The sequence below is a fragment of the Petromyzon marinus genome, chromosome 35, assembly GCF_048934315.1.
Source record: "Petromyzon marinus isolate PM22_M1 ecotype Great Lakes invasive population chromosome 35, UKy_Petmar_22M1.pri1.0, whole genome shotgun sequence".
Lineage (NCBI taxonomy): Eukaryota > Metazoa > Chordata > Hyperoartia > Petromyzontiformes > Petromyzontidae > Petromyzon > Petromyzon marinus.
This window is the reverse complement of record NC_133701.1, coordinates 768601-783206: the sequence shown is the minus strand read 5'-3', so window position 1 is coordinate 783206 and position 14606 is coordinate 768601. Positions and strand designations below refer to the sequence as shown.

Sequence of the window (14606 nt, the reverse complement as noted above, 5' to 3'; positions counted from 1 at the left end):
CTGGTAGAAGGCGTCATCAGTACATCGCCAGAGCTGAACTGCTTTCGAGAAAATGTTCACCGATTTTGGGCCTTAAATAGGTGAGGTGACATCATCAGCAGATCGACATAGGTGAGCAGGAATTAGCAGGAGCGATACCTGCAGGTATTAACATAAACTATGAAACATCATGGCCTTTTTCTGCAGCAGCTTAAAGGCCGTATCTGAACGTGGCTCTTTCACTCCAGCGCTGTCCTACCAGACAGTCTCGCCCCCCTTCACCTGATGAAGGCCGCTTGTGTTGTGGCCGAAACGTCGTGAGAATATTATTGTGTTATTTTATTTTATCAATTTATTATTTTATTATCATTCTACGCGACTTTACCGAAAGAACCAAAGAAGATGAATCATGGCCTTGTTGGCAGGCATGTTCCGCAACTGCCGACATTTGTGTCTCTGGGTATGCGATGTTCTTTTAGTCTCGTGCCGATCTTTCATCCCGTCGGGCCAAGAACATAAGCATCACCACACCAGAGGTTAAATAGGAGCTGCTTATCTGAGCGAGACATAAACGCAAAGACAACATGCAGAGGGGGATTTAAGAAGCCTGGCCTATTGTTTCAGCTGCCGCGCCGGGAGATTGAATCGGCGAGCTCTGGATATGCAACTCCGCTGTGCTCATCGTTACGTAGCGGCAGCGTCACTTTTGCGTGTAGATCCTGGTGAAAGATATTCATAACAATAATGTAAAACACTTACGCAAAGAACTTGAGCGCCTTCACTACGCAGCCATTGCTTTCAAAAAGGGTCTTCAGATCATCCTCCAACACCGAGGATCTGCACGAATGAGAGGTTCAGTGGCAGTCAGTATGCGAACAGCAAATAATTTCGAAATCAGAGGCAGAGAAAGAGATGGCACGTAACGACGGTGGCAGAACAATGGACGCAATAAAGCAATAAATACGAGATGCAGCGATCCACTTCATAGAAACGCAAGGCAACGTCCTCGTCCATCAGTCTACTGGCGGCCTTCTGTTGGCTTTCCCGGTGATACAGACAGCATGTTTTCACAGGCCAAACCCTGCTGATGAGACTCAGAAAGTCAAAACAAGTCCAGGGTTTAACATTTCTGTAACCCATGTCCGTAGGCTGATGGGCCAACAACGTGTTACTGTATTTACTCTGGTAAAAAAAGATCCCCATCTGTATTATTTTATTTTCCACAATTACACACGCAATACCACGTGATAGTAAACATCTGATACGTTTGTTGTACGTTCTTCTCCGGTTCTGCGCGAGTCTTCTCATAGCCAAAAACATCCCAATGCTGAAAGACTTCCAGAAAATTACTCAATCGGGACAATGCTCAGAAACATCGCCTCCCGACTGCGAACACTTGGCAGGATCCTCCGCTAATAGCGTCCTGAGACTCAGTGAGGTTTTCTCCTGGGTAGACGAGCGCAATAACATGTGCGAGTGTTTGCTCAACCCTCGGCCAAAATATCCATAGATGTTGAGTATTTTGTGTGTGCAATTCTAATCCCTACGAGGGGATTGCCTCTGCCAAAGCAGCAGGAAGCACCCGGGGCAGACGTGCGTGGGAACCCGAGCAGCAGATTAGGAGGATTTTCTCAAGAAGCACTCTGATCATCATCTCGGACCACCGGAATTCTCACACAATCTCACGAGTCTGAGAAACACCGGGAGAGAATCGCGTCGCTGCTCTGGATTGAAACTAATTCCGCACGCCCCCACCCCTCGCTAACACGACGGTGGCAGAGTCAACGCGGCACGCGAGGGTCATCGTCGCGTCATCGCGAGCGGTAATCGCCGATCTCACGGGATGTTGGAGAGGTGCAGCGTGACGGAGGGTGGGAAGATGTGGTGGAAGTTCTTGGCGCCCATGCGGCGGAAGCGGTGCAGCGGCGAGTCGGAGAAGTCGCACGTCAGGGAGTCCGAGCCGTCGCGCGGCAGCTGCACCGTCTGGTAGCGCGAGCTCGTCACGCGTATCGGCTTGCCGTACATCCGCTGCCCGTTCAGGTGGTTCATGACTGCGGGAGGGTACGGCGGGAAGGACGCGAAGCTTATTTCTCTCCCACGGTGGCGCTCGCGCGTGCGACGGCGGTGGGAGAGACGGTCAGAGCGGTGGGTCGGCGCTTGGCGCACCCCCACCCAGCACTGCCGAGACTCTGGGTATGAATCCAGGTTTTGGATGCACCCGCCGATTTAACTGGGTTCTTAAGTGCAGCGAGTTGATCGACTCAACTCAGACACCAATGACTGCAACAAATAGATAGTAAATTTGGGTTTCTACCCTACATGCAGGGCATGCAATAGGTTTTCCCCTCGTGGGTATACAGAGGCCGATTGAAGTGACGTTAGAAGTTGGTCTGTGAAGTCATCTTCCAGGGCTGTTCTCTGACACGTGGTGATGCACCGTTCACTGAAATAAATCCGGGGAAATGCGTTTGTCTCGCAACGAAGCGCCGAATGCACGACTGAAACGTAACTGGGAAAAGAGCAACCATGACAATGACAGTGAAACATTTTGGTTGAACCAAGAGGGTGCCACTCAGCACAGCACCATAGCAATGGCTTGCCACGTCTCAGCGCTATGGGTGTTGTCGTTATTAATTTTTTTATTAAAACAAAAAATTCCTGGCTCGAGGCGATTTAATGAGGCTGTATCGAGCATCCAGGCCGACTTCCATGGATGAAGGGGAAAACTAAATCCCACAAAGCGAGTTATTGTTATGGAAATGTAGTCCCCCCGATTGAAAGGGAAAAAAAAACCTCAAGGTAAGAGCCACGCCCCGCACCACAACACCACCACAACACCACCACAACACCACAACACCACCACAACACCACACCACAACACCACCACAACACCACACCACAACACCACCACAACACCACACCACAACACCACCACAACACCACCACAACACCACCACACCACAACACCCCGCCCCACCACAACACCACGCCCCGCACCACAACACCACCACAACACCACGCCCCGCACCACAACATCACGCCCTGCACAACACCACGCCCCGCACCACAACACCACGCCCCGCACCACAACACCACGCCCCGCACCACAACACCAACCACAACACCACGCCCCGCACCACAACACCCCGCACCACAACACCACGCCCCGCACCACCACAACACCACAACACCACGCCCCGCACCACAACACCATCACAACACCACGCCCCAGACCACAACACCCCGCACCACAACACCACGCCCCGTACCACCACAACACCACAACACCACGCCCCGCACCACAACACCATCACAACACCACGCCCCGCACAACACCACGCCCTGCACCACAACACCCCGCACCACAACACCGCACCCCAACACCACGCCCCGCACCCCAACACCACGCCCCGTACCACCACAACACCACAACACCACGCCCCGCACCACAACACCAACCACAACACCACGCCCCGCACCACAACACCAACCACAACACCACGCCTCGCACCACCACAACACCACAACACCACGCCCCGCACCACAACACCAACCACAACACCACGCCCCGCACCACAACACCAACCACAACACCACGCCCCGCACCACCACAACACCACAACACCACGCCCCGCACCACAACACCAACCACAACACCACGCCTCGCACCACAACACCACGCCTCGCACCACAACACCACGCCTGCACAACACCACGCCTCGCACCACAACACCACGCCTCGCACCACAACACCACGCCTCGCACCACAACACCACGCCCCGCACCACAACACCACGCCTCGCACCACAACACCACGCCTCGCACCACAACACCACGCCTCGCACCACAGGGGCGAATGAATGCCGTGGCTGAGACGCCATGCGTCGCTACGAAACTCCGGCTCTGTCCATCACACCCTGTTTCATCAACATAGTCGAGATCAATCCACAGCTGGATAAAGGCCTCCCCGAGCCACCCTGTGACGATGGCGTGGTCCTTCTGGCACCCACGCACGGCCGATGTCTGCGACTCGCTCCGCTCCACGGCTAACCACTTCCTCACTATCCGCGACTTGTGGCCGTCTTCTCTTCTTGCGACGAGTCTTGCCAAAACCTACGCCTCGTTTTTCCAATATATTTATATTTAATCAAAATAAAATTTTCATCACAAATAAGGTCTTTAAAGAAAAATGTAACCTCTGAACCATGCCTTGAAAATCATGCCCAATAGATACAATTCCCAGCACAGTCCCTGTGCTGCTCAACAACGAGTTGACGGACATTACCGGAGTCGAAATGGCGTGTGCGAGGACCGAGATCCCCGAGCGATCCCTACGGAGTGTGGCGAGCTATGGCGCGCTATGGCGCGCTATGGCGCGCTATGGCGCGCTGTGGCGCGCTGTGGCACGCTATGGCGAGCTACGGCACGCTACTGCGCGATACGGTGCGCTACGGTGCGCTACGGTGAGCTACGGTGAGATACGGTGCGCTACGGTGAGATACGGTACGCGTGTGGGCCAGGGGGCCGCCATCTCACCGATCTGCGCTTGGTTGGAGTCGGCCATCTGGATGAGCGCCGTGTCCTTCCTGTTGTAGAGGATCTTCACGCGCAGCACGTCGCCAAACATGCCTGCACACAGCACGCAGACCCACATCAGCACCGGCACCGCGCAGACAGCAGCCACGGCCTCCTGGCCACTCGCCCTCCCCTCCCCTCCAACGCGTGACCCACCCACACACGTACACACGCACCACACGCGTACGCGCGCACCACATACGTACACGCGCACAACACGTACACGCACGCACACATACACACAGGCGTACATGTACACACGCGCGCGTACGAACACACGCGCGTACGAACACACGCGCGTACGAACACACGCGCGTACGAACACACGCGCATACGCACACATGTACACACGCGTACACATCCCTGCCTCTCCTGGTTCCGCGCCTACAGCGATGCCACTCTGACGGGTTACCGCGAGAACTTCCCACACGACGAAGCTGCCCCGTACGGATTGCTGCAGCTGCACAAGGCCTCCACGAGACAGCTCTACAGAGCATCACCGGCACGTAATTTGGCCTACGTCCTAGAGAAATGCTGCGCTGGTTGTGGGGATTATTCGACCATACTTCACGAAGCTGGTTGAGCGTGGGTTGGTAAAGACAGATAGAAATAGATGCTGACGCATAGAAGTAGAGTACAACAATTGATCTTACGCCACTGCTCCTAGGTGTGTGCTGCAGGTGAAGTCGTGTGGGAGGGGGTAAATACTTTTACATTACAAAGGCCATGGGACAAGCCCCCTGGCGTCCCTACACACGATGCATATGGCTGCCCTCAGGCTGGGGTGGCTGCCCTCAGGCTGGGGTGGCTGCCCTCAGGCTGGGGTGGCTGCCCTCAGGCTGGGGTGGCTGCCCTCAGGCTGGGGTGGCTGCCCTCAGGCTGGGGTGGCTGCCCTCAGGCTGGGGTGGCTGCCCTCAGGCTGGGGTGGCTGCCCTCAGGCTGGGGTGGCTGCCCTCAGGCTGGGGTGGCTGCCCTCAGGCTGGGGTGGCTGCCCTCAGGCTGGGGTGGCTGCCCTCAGGCTGGGGTGGCTGCCCTCAGGCTGGGGTGGCTGCCCTCAGGCTGGGGTGGCTGCCCTCAGGCTGGGGTGGCTGCCCTCAGGCTGGGGTGGCTGCCCTCAGGCTGGGGTGGCTGCCCTCAGGCTGGGGTGGCTGCCTGCAGGCTGGGGTGGCTGCCCTCAGGCTGGGGTGGCTGCCCTCAGGCTGGGGTGGCTGCCCTCAGGCTGGGGTGGCTGCCCTCAAGCTGGGGTGGCTGCCCTCAGGCTGGGGTGGCTGCCCTCAGGCTGGGGTGGCTGCCCTCAGGCTGGGGTGGCTGCCCTCAGGCTGGGGTGGCTGCCCTCAGGCTGGGGTGGCTGCCCTCAGGCTCCGCAGCACGCAGGGCCTGGCCTAGCGCAGCCCAACCCCATCCTCAGCGTCAGCCCCAGCGACCTGAGCAGGGCTCCTGGGATCTTGTGCCAGAGTTCTAAGTGCCTTATGGCGACAGATTAAGAGTTGCTATGGGATACATTCAGCTGGGAGGGTTGCTGACTAGCCTGGTTGGTATGGTGATCACACAATGGAGATGCTTTTGTTTATAGATGCTATATGAATCCAAATGGCATCGTTTTGTTCATAAAACACTGTAAAGAGATGAGTATGCACGGATATTCCCATAACAAAACACTTCGGGGTCACCAATAAAATAAAAAAAGACTTCAAAGCCTTACCTTTCACATGGAATAAAAACAATGGTTAGCAAACTTACAAACACAGTACTTGTTAAAGTTATTGCAACTTCTCGGCCTTAGTAAAATTATCTTATTCGCTTGCTACTTAAAAATTTAGCCGTTTTACACGCGATTTTAAATTAATGTAAACGGTCTACTGTGAGTTTATGAATACGAACACAAACGAGGCAAAAACACAAATCCGTCAGAACTCGCATGCTATTAATCAAACACGTTGTGGTACTTAGCAGCACAATGAATGCATCTGCGATGAACAGATGAGACACGACCACCGGGAAACTTTAACTCCTTCACCAACACCGCAGCCTCCGCGCCACGGCCGTGGACCTCAATGTGCCAGCCACACTCGGCAAACCGTTTTGGCCTTTACAAACGTTTCCAATGAGTGGCATCTATAAACGCTTATTCAATAAGCGTCCCGGGCCTTTGCACAGGGGCGGCTCGGCTGTTTCAAATTCCGCGTTGCTCGTGGCGAGGCCCCAATCCCAGCCTCGAACAGGCAACTGTGGAGAAAATTGTTTTGGAAAATTTGGCGCCCTTGGCAGTTTGTCACACGGCCGTTGCAGCGGCCTCTTACATCCGCGAGGCTCCCTCACGGAACCGCAGACCGCCCGGGTCACGTCAGAACGTCAAACCGCAGCGATGGGCTCTAAGATTAATCACACATCCATCCATTGGGGTGATCTGGGTTCGGAAGCGGATGGCGAACGTACGCCAGCACTCCCTCTCGGGCACGAGCTTGTGTGCTGCAAGCACATCGAGAGGGCGCGCAACTCCAGAGAGGAACGGTGCTCAGTACCCTCAGGATATTCTGGTAGGTGCCAGCGACCTGGCACCACGACTGATACATTCCTCTTGCAAAGTCGTAGGTGTCGAATTCTATTGTTTTCATTAATTCACCTGCGTGCTCGCAGGATTTGTTCAACTGGAGCACCAAGCATTTATTTTTACAAGGGCCGCTTTTGTTCCTTTTAAAATATCTGTATCGAGAAAAAACTTAACCAAATCCCGAAGACGCTACATGAGGCGTGGTGAAGGCGTTAAAGGACGAGTGTAGCACCCCCAAGTGAGGTTGGATGCAGGGTACGTAGAGGCAAGGACATACCGAACAGATTAAAGAGCCTTTGAGGCGTAACCGCCTAGAGAGAGGAGGAGGAGGCGGTCGAGTCGGCAAGATAGAGCGGGCAGAGCGCAGCCACACGCAAGCCACAGTCGTGTCCACAGAATGGCAGGTTTGGGTAGGGGGAGGGATGGAGGGAGGGAGAGAGAGGGAGGGGAGGAGGGGGAGGGAAGGAACAAGGACATGATGATAAAAACATGAAGCGACGTAAAAAGGAAGATATGGATGCAGGAAAGCAGCCTCGAGTAAAGGAGGGCAGGAGGGGCACGACGCAGAAAGGAGAGGAAGCAGTGGAGCAGCGTGGAGCCAGGGTGGAGCCAGGGTGGAGCCAGGGTGGAGCCAGGGTGGAGCCAGGGTGGAGCCAGGGTGGAGAAGGGGGGTGGAGAAGGGGGGTGGACAGCAAGAGCAGGGAGTTGAGAGAAGTGGGAGAGGCGCAGAGCTCAAGGGGATGAGAGGAAGCACGAGGGGTGGGGGGCAGAGGCATGGAAAGAATGACCGATGGAGGAGCGGAGAAAGTGAGGGGAAGAGAAAGATGAGGAGAGAGGGAAGCTATGACGAGGGGGAACGGGAACTTGGAGGAAGAAGGGAAGCGGCAAAGTGCATGAAATGCAGACTTTGGATGGAGGCAGGAGGGGAGGAGGGGAAGGGAGGAGGAGGAGAGAGGGATTGAGGGAGCCATCCAAAAAACAGGAAAACAAAGATCAGCCGGGGTGAGGAGGAGAGAGGGCATCGACGACAACGGCGTGGCTCGCGACCGCGGCGAGGAGCCCGTGAGGAGGGGGCAGGGAATGAGGACAACCGCTCCGAGATTAATAGAGATGCATTTTTGAAGGTCGTAGACAGAAGAGGCGAGGCTGCTGTGGCTGGGCAGGGCAAGAAGAGAGAGAGAAAGAGCCAGAGAGAGCAGACAGAGAGACACAGAGAGAGAGAGAGCGCAAGAAGAGAAGATGCATCAGATCGGTAGAATGTTGTTAGATTTTGGCGCAGGCCAACAGATACAGCAGAAACCAGGAGTAAAATCATCGATCGGCAGGACGAGTGAAGGAAAGACCATGCACGTACAAACCTCGCGCGTCGTGAGTTTTGGCTTTGGTTGAAGTGGTCACCGAAATTAACTTGGGCGGCCGATTTGTTAAAGTACACAATTTTTGTAAGAGGCAGACTGTGGTATAGCAAGGGCCAGACTAGCAATGTAATGGATATATTTGATTTAAATTTAGCTTTATATCACATTAGGTATATTGCGTTTCTTTGAAAAAACAATGTTGTGAATTAAGCTAATGTCAAATGGAAGTAACTCATATGTAATGTATTTTGTATTTTTTGACGTACATAAATGTTCCCTTTGGTAAGTCTGCAACGTTGCAAACGAAGTTCTTACGGCAAAATCCCGAGCGCTGGCTTTTGTTTGCGGAAAATGTTGCACATTCGGCCTACGGCTTCGGGTGTTTCTAAGAATTTGCAGAAGCCAAACGGAGGGAAACGGAGATCAGAAAAGACAAGGAGTAATGCAGAGATAGCCAAGGGCAGAATGGACACATTGGAGGTTTCAGACGTGCGATAGGAGATAAAGTGAAGCCATGCCGATCTACAGCTCCACAGGTCAGCATGTGAGCATGGCCCTGTCAGCAAGTGAAGGTGGAGAGAGTGAGCGAGTTTTAAAAACAGTAAATCCCAAACTCTTTGACGGATTCACCATGGGCTGCATTAAAACTGACTCGTTCAATATCGATAAAAGAGGATTTTGGGCTTTGGAAAGAATTCCAAAGCAGCGCTGCCTTCTCACAGAAAGACACACTCGCCTGAGATCACGGGAAAGGACCCTTCTCTTCGCAGCCAAATTTATTTTGTTTAACGAGGTGAGAATTCAAGAGACCAGGATAAATCTAACTTAATTGTTATTCATTATCCCAATTCAACAATGTTAAGGCATTTGCGGATAATGTCAAATCTGGACCCCGATGCCGGCACGCAATGGCCAAATCTTGCGAATGTCAAGGGATCCTTGACGTCCACATTGCGTGAAGCTGGCAGCACGTAGCGTCACGCCAGTCCATGCACCTGCAGAGTATCATCAGGGCGGCCGTGGGATTGGAAAGAAGAACCTCTGGGACAAGCGGCGACAGCGCTACCGCTGGGCCGCTCGGCGAGGACAGATCAGCCGACTCGGAGTTCGGAGATCGCCTGTCGCACTACGGCGGGGCTGGCACGTGAACAACTTCCCATGCGTGGCTACTAAAACGGTGGGGATAAACTTGTTTTGATAAAATCATCAAACGGTGCAGAAGGAATGTATTATGGCAAATCATATTTTACAATGGCTATAAAAGGTCTACTCCTGTGTGAAGTTATAAGTGGGCAATCATTAACATCTGAAGATATTTTAATGTCCGGTAAAATTTGACAAAGTAAAAAATGCCATACATCTGTAACGGCTGAGCGACTAAATTCTTTATACATTTTAGATTACGGTTCACTCTATAATTCTGCTTACAAAGCAAATGCAGTTGATCTGCAAATAGATTTGAATGACTTAAAAGAAAATAAGGATTACATTGATATTAAATCATCCGTTTTAACTCTACCTGTAATTTAAGCCAGTTGATATGGGTATTTTTCGCTTTTGAAGGATTCCATGTCCAATCATGGAAAACTGTTCACATGTAAACTGAAAATGGCGTTGTTCAACTAGTTTTTCCCCACAACCCATGGCTTCAAGAGGAAGGCCCATCGTCCGAAACTTTGCCCAACTGGAGTGCATGTTTCTGTCACAAGGCGGCGTGATTAGCGCACGTGGTGAATGTTTCTGTTGGTGCTCGCGCAGCACCACTGCCAATGCAATCCTCGCAATTTTACATTTCTAGAATTCATCGTTGTAAAAAAAAACTACTCCCGAGTTGTGCGACACTGTGCTTCGCGTGAATTCGCTGACAAACTCGTGAGGTTAACTCTGAACACTCACTGCACCTTCAGCTTGTTATGGTGAACAAAAAGAGCCGCATTCAAACAAAATGCTGCCGGAGCTACATTGGGGTGTTAATTAAAACAACGTAAGAATCATAACAACAACGCAAGAGCACAACATTCCTGTAAAATCAAAACTGCCTCCACATGCAGCACACACGCACACGGTGACTCATTAACAAGCAGCAAAGCCACCCTTAGAATGTTCAGTGTCAAACAAGTTGCTTTGATGGGAAAATTTAACAGAGACTTTTCCTGTAAAGTTTAATGGCAACGCTGTCAGGATTGACAGCTCATACGTGCCTGTTCTTACATACGATAAAAAAAAACTACTTGTAAAGAAACAATGACTTTACAACCACAAGAGTATCCTGCCCAGCACATGAGAAGCTCGGCCAACTGCAAAAGAATATGTCCGCCCTGGGACGAAATAAAATATGCCAAAGGACATCAAGGGAACACGCCCTACAATACCTTGGAATCTGCCATATATACACACACTCACATACCATGAATGTGCATAACCATAACAGTCCAAAACCAATGAAAGAAGACATCCCTCTACGCATTGTTGGTCATGGACGTTTTTTGGAACATACTTCACCACGCTGGTCAGTGAGGGTTGGTGAAGGCTCGGGTGAGGAGGCCAGAACCGGTTCTGATATCACTCGCCACTGATGTTAGCCGTGGCCGGGAATAGCGCACAGGGCGCGAACCAAGATGCATGTCTGCATGGCAGGATGCAATAGCCTCCATAGTTTGTGACGAAGAAGCCGGTACCAAATCCCTCCCCATACTCTGTTGTCTGATATTGGCCAATTAGTGAGTGTTTACACTCAGTGATGTGTCTGCAATGTTCCCTTGATCAGCCAAACGTGTGTATGTACTCGCATATCTTGCAAGGTAGCAGGGGTTGTTTCCATGATGCCTTAGGGCCTACAACTATTTGACCGTATTAAGACTTGACGCAAAAACTACTTTACTTCCGAAAGTGTTGCCATTAAGGCATAATTAATCGTGAGACAATCGTGTTTTAAACGGGGACGCCAAATTAACGCAGAGCAAGATAAAACAAAATTGTTCAGTACAGGATTTAGAACTTGGCAGCAATTATGTGCAATGTTGTGCAGGTTATGAGCAGCTGAAGGCACATGAACTAGTTCCCTGCAACTCTCTCCTATCAGTGAGGTACTGCAAATAGAGTTTCTAACAAGAACAAGAATTAAGTTCACAGATTGTGGAGGTTGTAGAAAGCCACCACCAATATGTGAAATCGGGCCCCACGTGTCTGACCGTACGGACTTCCTCAGTTCGGTGGTCACAGCCAAACCCCTGGGGCATAGGAACTCTGCCGCGAGTCGCTTTCTCCGTTTCACTATCGGGGGGCAGAGCTGGCTGCTGAGAGGGACCACAAACCCACGGGTGGGCAAAGTCTACCCAGGGAAAGAGGAGAACACACAGTGGCGTATCCAAGATGGGGGGGGGGGGGGGGAAACCCGCAGGAGCTTTGAAACTGTGCCGGGAGTGAATGCACAGGCGCCCAGCCAGGAGCACCGGGGTCCGAGCGTGTGGACACCGACTCGCTGGGGACGCCCACGCAGGGGGCCCCCACGCAACCGCAGCCCCGGGCGGGGAGGGGGGGCCACGGCGCGGGCCCCGTCGTGGATACGCCACCGGGGGGACGGCACGAGAGAAGCGGCGGGACCTCGGCATTGAGGTTGCTCGTCAGCAGCACTGGGGAGTTGACGGGGAGGCCCGGCATCCCGCCGCTACCGCCGCCGCCGCCGCCGCCTCTGGATGGCGTGGGCGGGGGCAGACCCAGGCGCGGCCCCATCATGCCCGGGAAGCCGAAGGAGCCCATGCCACCAGGGAGGCCACCGGGCAGCCTCCCGCCAACGCCGCTCGGCAAGCCTAGGGGCACGCAGACACAACGCAGGCACGCACGCAATCACGCGCCGGTGTAATCACACAAGGATCCCTCACCCCCCCTATGGCCAAAGAGACTGTTGGGGCAAGCGCTGTTAGCGAGCGCCTATGAAGGCCGGAGCAGCATACGAGGGGATGGGTGGCCAGCACCACACCAGTGGCGAAGTTTACATAGCACACCAGGTTCTCAATTAAGGCGGAGTCAACATAGGGGAGACCCAGGACCGGTTCAGATAATCATCGCTGGTGTTGGACGTGAGCTGGAATTGAACTTGGGTCACAAGCTTCGTAGCGCACCCCACATAAATGACAAAACATCGATGCACCTGCAGCATTATTCTTTGCTGAAAGCACCACAACCCGGACTCTGCCGAGAGGAGGAGCCCTCTTATCTGCTGGCAGTCCGACAAACCAATCCCGCTAGCACTGGTGACGTACCTTAAGTCAAACCCCATCTGCGACAATAAAGAAACCGTCTTTGCATCACAACTTTGACGATTCACTGGTACATGTCTGGTGTTACAGAGGAGCCCTGAAAAACGGGGCTTTTGTAATGAACTTTCATCTGAGAATTGCACGTGTGTGCATGGTCAGTGAGTGAATGTGTGTCCAGGATCTGTGACTCTAAGCCAAGGTGCTATTTGTTTTCATGCTGAAAGGTGCAGTAGAAATATGAATTAAAGAATAAAATCATTATCATGTGAGGGAGCCTTAATTACATGCAAAGGTATCTCAGAAAGGGTCGAGCAATTATTCAGTATCTGGAAAACTCCTGACGGAATAATTTGCATTAAAAAAATAATGCACGACCAATTAAAATTCAATATAAACCGACTATTACATTAATGAAAATGTAATTTTGCAAAACAACACGGTATAAATGAGGGTAACGCTAATTAAAAACATCAGTCATGATCAACATCCTTGACGATCGCCAGTCAGGTGTCTCATATCCACACCGTTGGGTTCTCTTTCATTTCTCAGATTTGAACATCTGCTGAAAACTTTTCAACGCCTTTCAATTTTCCCAGCGCACCGTAACGTCGCAATGCCGCGACTCCGTACGTTCAATTGTATGTACGATGAATTTCTTTCGCACTCCACGTAGCCAAGCGTGCTAATCGCAGGTGCCCCGACGCCGTTTCGCCGTGACGCGCGCCCCGACGCCAGAGAGCAGCCCGCCGCAAGCTGCTCCACGTGGCATCGTGGCCCCGGTTGGGAGCAGCAGTCCCTTCTGGACTCACAGAGGACTCTAAATGGCACCGGGTTCCTTTGCGTTTAAACAACGGAGCGCGCGCCCTTCCGTGACCTGCGCTGGCAACGCCTGCCGAGGCACGTTTGCAACACGCAAGTCAATCCGTGATCCGACGGGCTCTCGCGTTCCGGTTAGCCCACGGCAAAAGGTGGCAGGTAAACTCCCGTGTGTGGCGGGTCTGCTCCACGTGCTGGCCGCTAAGTCTTCTTCTTCACGTTGAGAGAAACCTCGGACTTCATGCCGAAAAACGACACGCGCTGCGCGCCACAAAACACATCGGAGGGGAGTTAATTCAAAGGTAAAACTGCAGCTTCTCCGTCCAGATTGGATTCCGCTGTGAAGAAGGGCCATTGCCTAAAACGTTGCCAATCATATATTGTTTTCCTTTGTCGGCAGTGTCGTCGACCGACGATCACAGAAAACGTCGCAAGACCTTATTACCCTGGGTTGGCTTCCACCACAGCGCATTGCCGCCGACTCTGCTCGAGCCTCGCGAGGGCGTCACCGTCAGCCGTGGCCTCGCATGTCCTCCGCCCGTGATCAAGAGCCCGCGGGACCGTTCTGGGGGTTAACCTGGGGGTTGTATTGATCACCGCACGCTCGCCCTCTGCGCCCACTAACACGGAGCAAGCAGCGTCCCCGGGACGTGCGCGTTGGGGAGAGGCGGCGGAGACGCGACGCCAAACATAAATGCTCGTGGCCACGGAAATATGAGCTTAGTTATTACCGCTAATCGCTTAACCAGGACACGCTGCGGTGTTTACGACTAAATTACAACCAGAGTTGGGAGGGTGAAAACAACCCGGGCAGGCGGACAGCTGGGAGAAGCTTTGCTGGGGCTGGGGGATTGGGGCAGCGTGACAAGGATCCCCCACCCCCGCGCAGTGTTGACGATCGAAATTGAGTGTGTGATCAGAATGCAATGATGGAGTAAGGGCAGAGGAAACGTTAATCCCTTGACGTGTCTCCCGTGGCAGGGAGGCGGCCTCCCCTGCGTGATCTGAGCGCATCCTGCGCTTGCACGGCCCGGGGCTTGAGGGCGATGAGTAACGACGGGATCCGCA

General features: G+C 53.1%; 1 protein-coding gene across 1 annotated transcript in view; it reads right to left on the bottom strand.

Moving 5' to 3' along the window:
* LOC116948794 (polypyrimidine tract-binding protein 3-like) overlaps positions 1–14606 on the bottom strand; it is a 40168-nt gene that overhangs the window by 4620 nt on the left and 20942 nt on the right. The window contains exons 11-15 of the mRNA XM_032965892.2: positions 12067–12272; positions 7383–7416; positions 4516–4608; positions 1820–2030; positions 739–816 (exon numbers count right to left, since the gene is read on the bottom strand). Coding sequence (XP_032821783.2) covers positions 739–816; positions 1820–2030; positions 4516–4608; positions 7383–7416; positions 12067–12272 — 622 coding nt within the window. The remainder of the gene's footprint in view (positions 1–738; positions 817–1819; positions 2031–4515; positions 4609–7382; positions 7417–12066; positions 12273–14606) is intronic.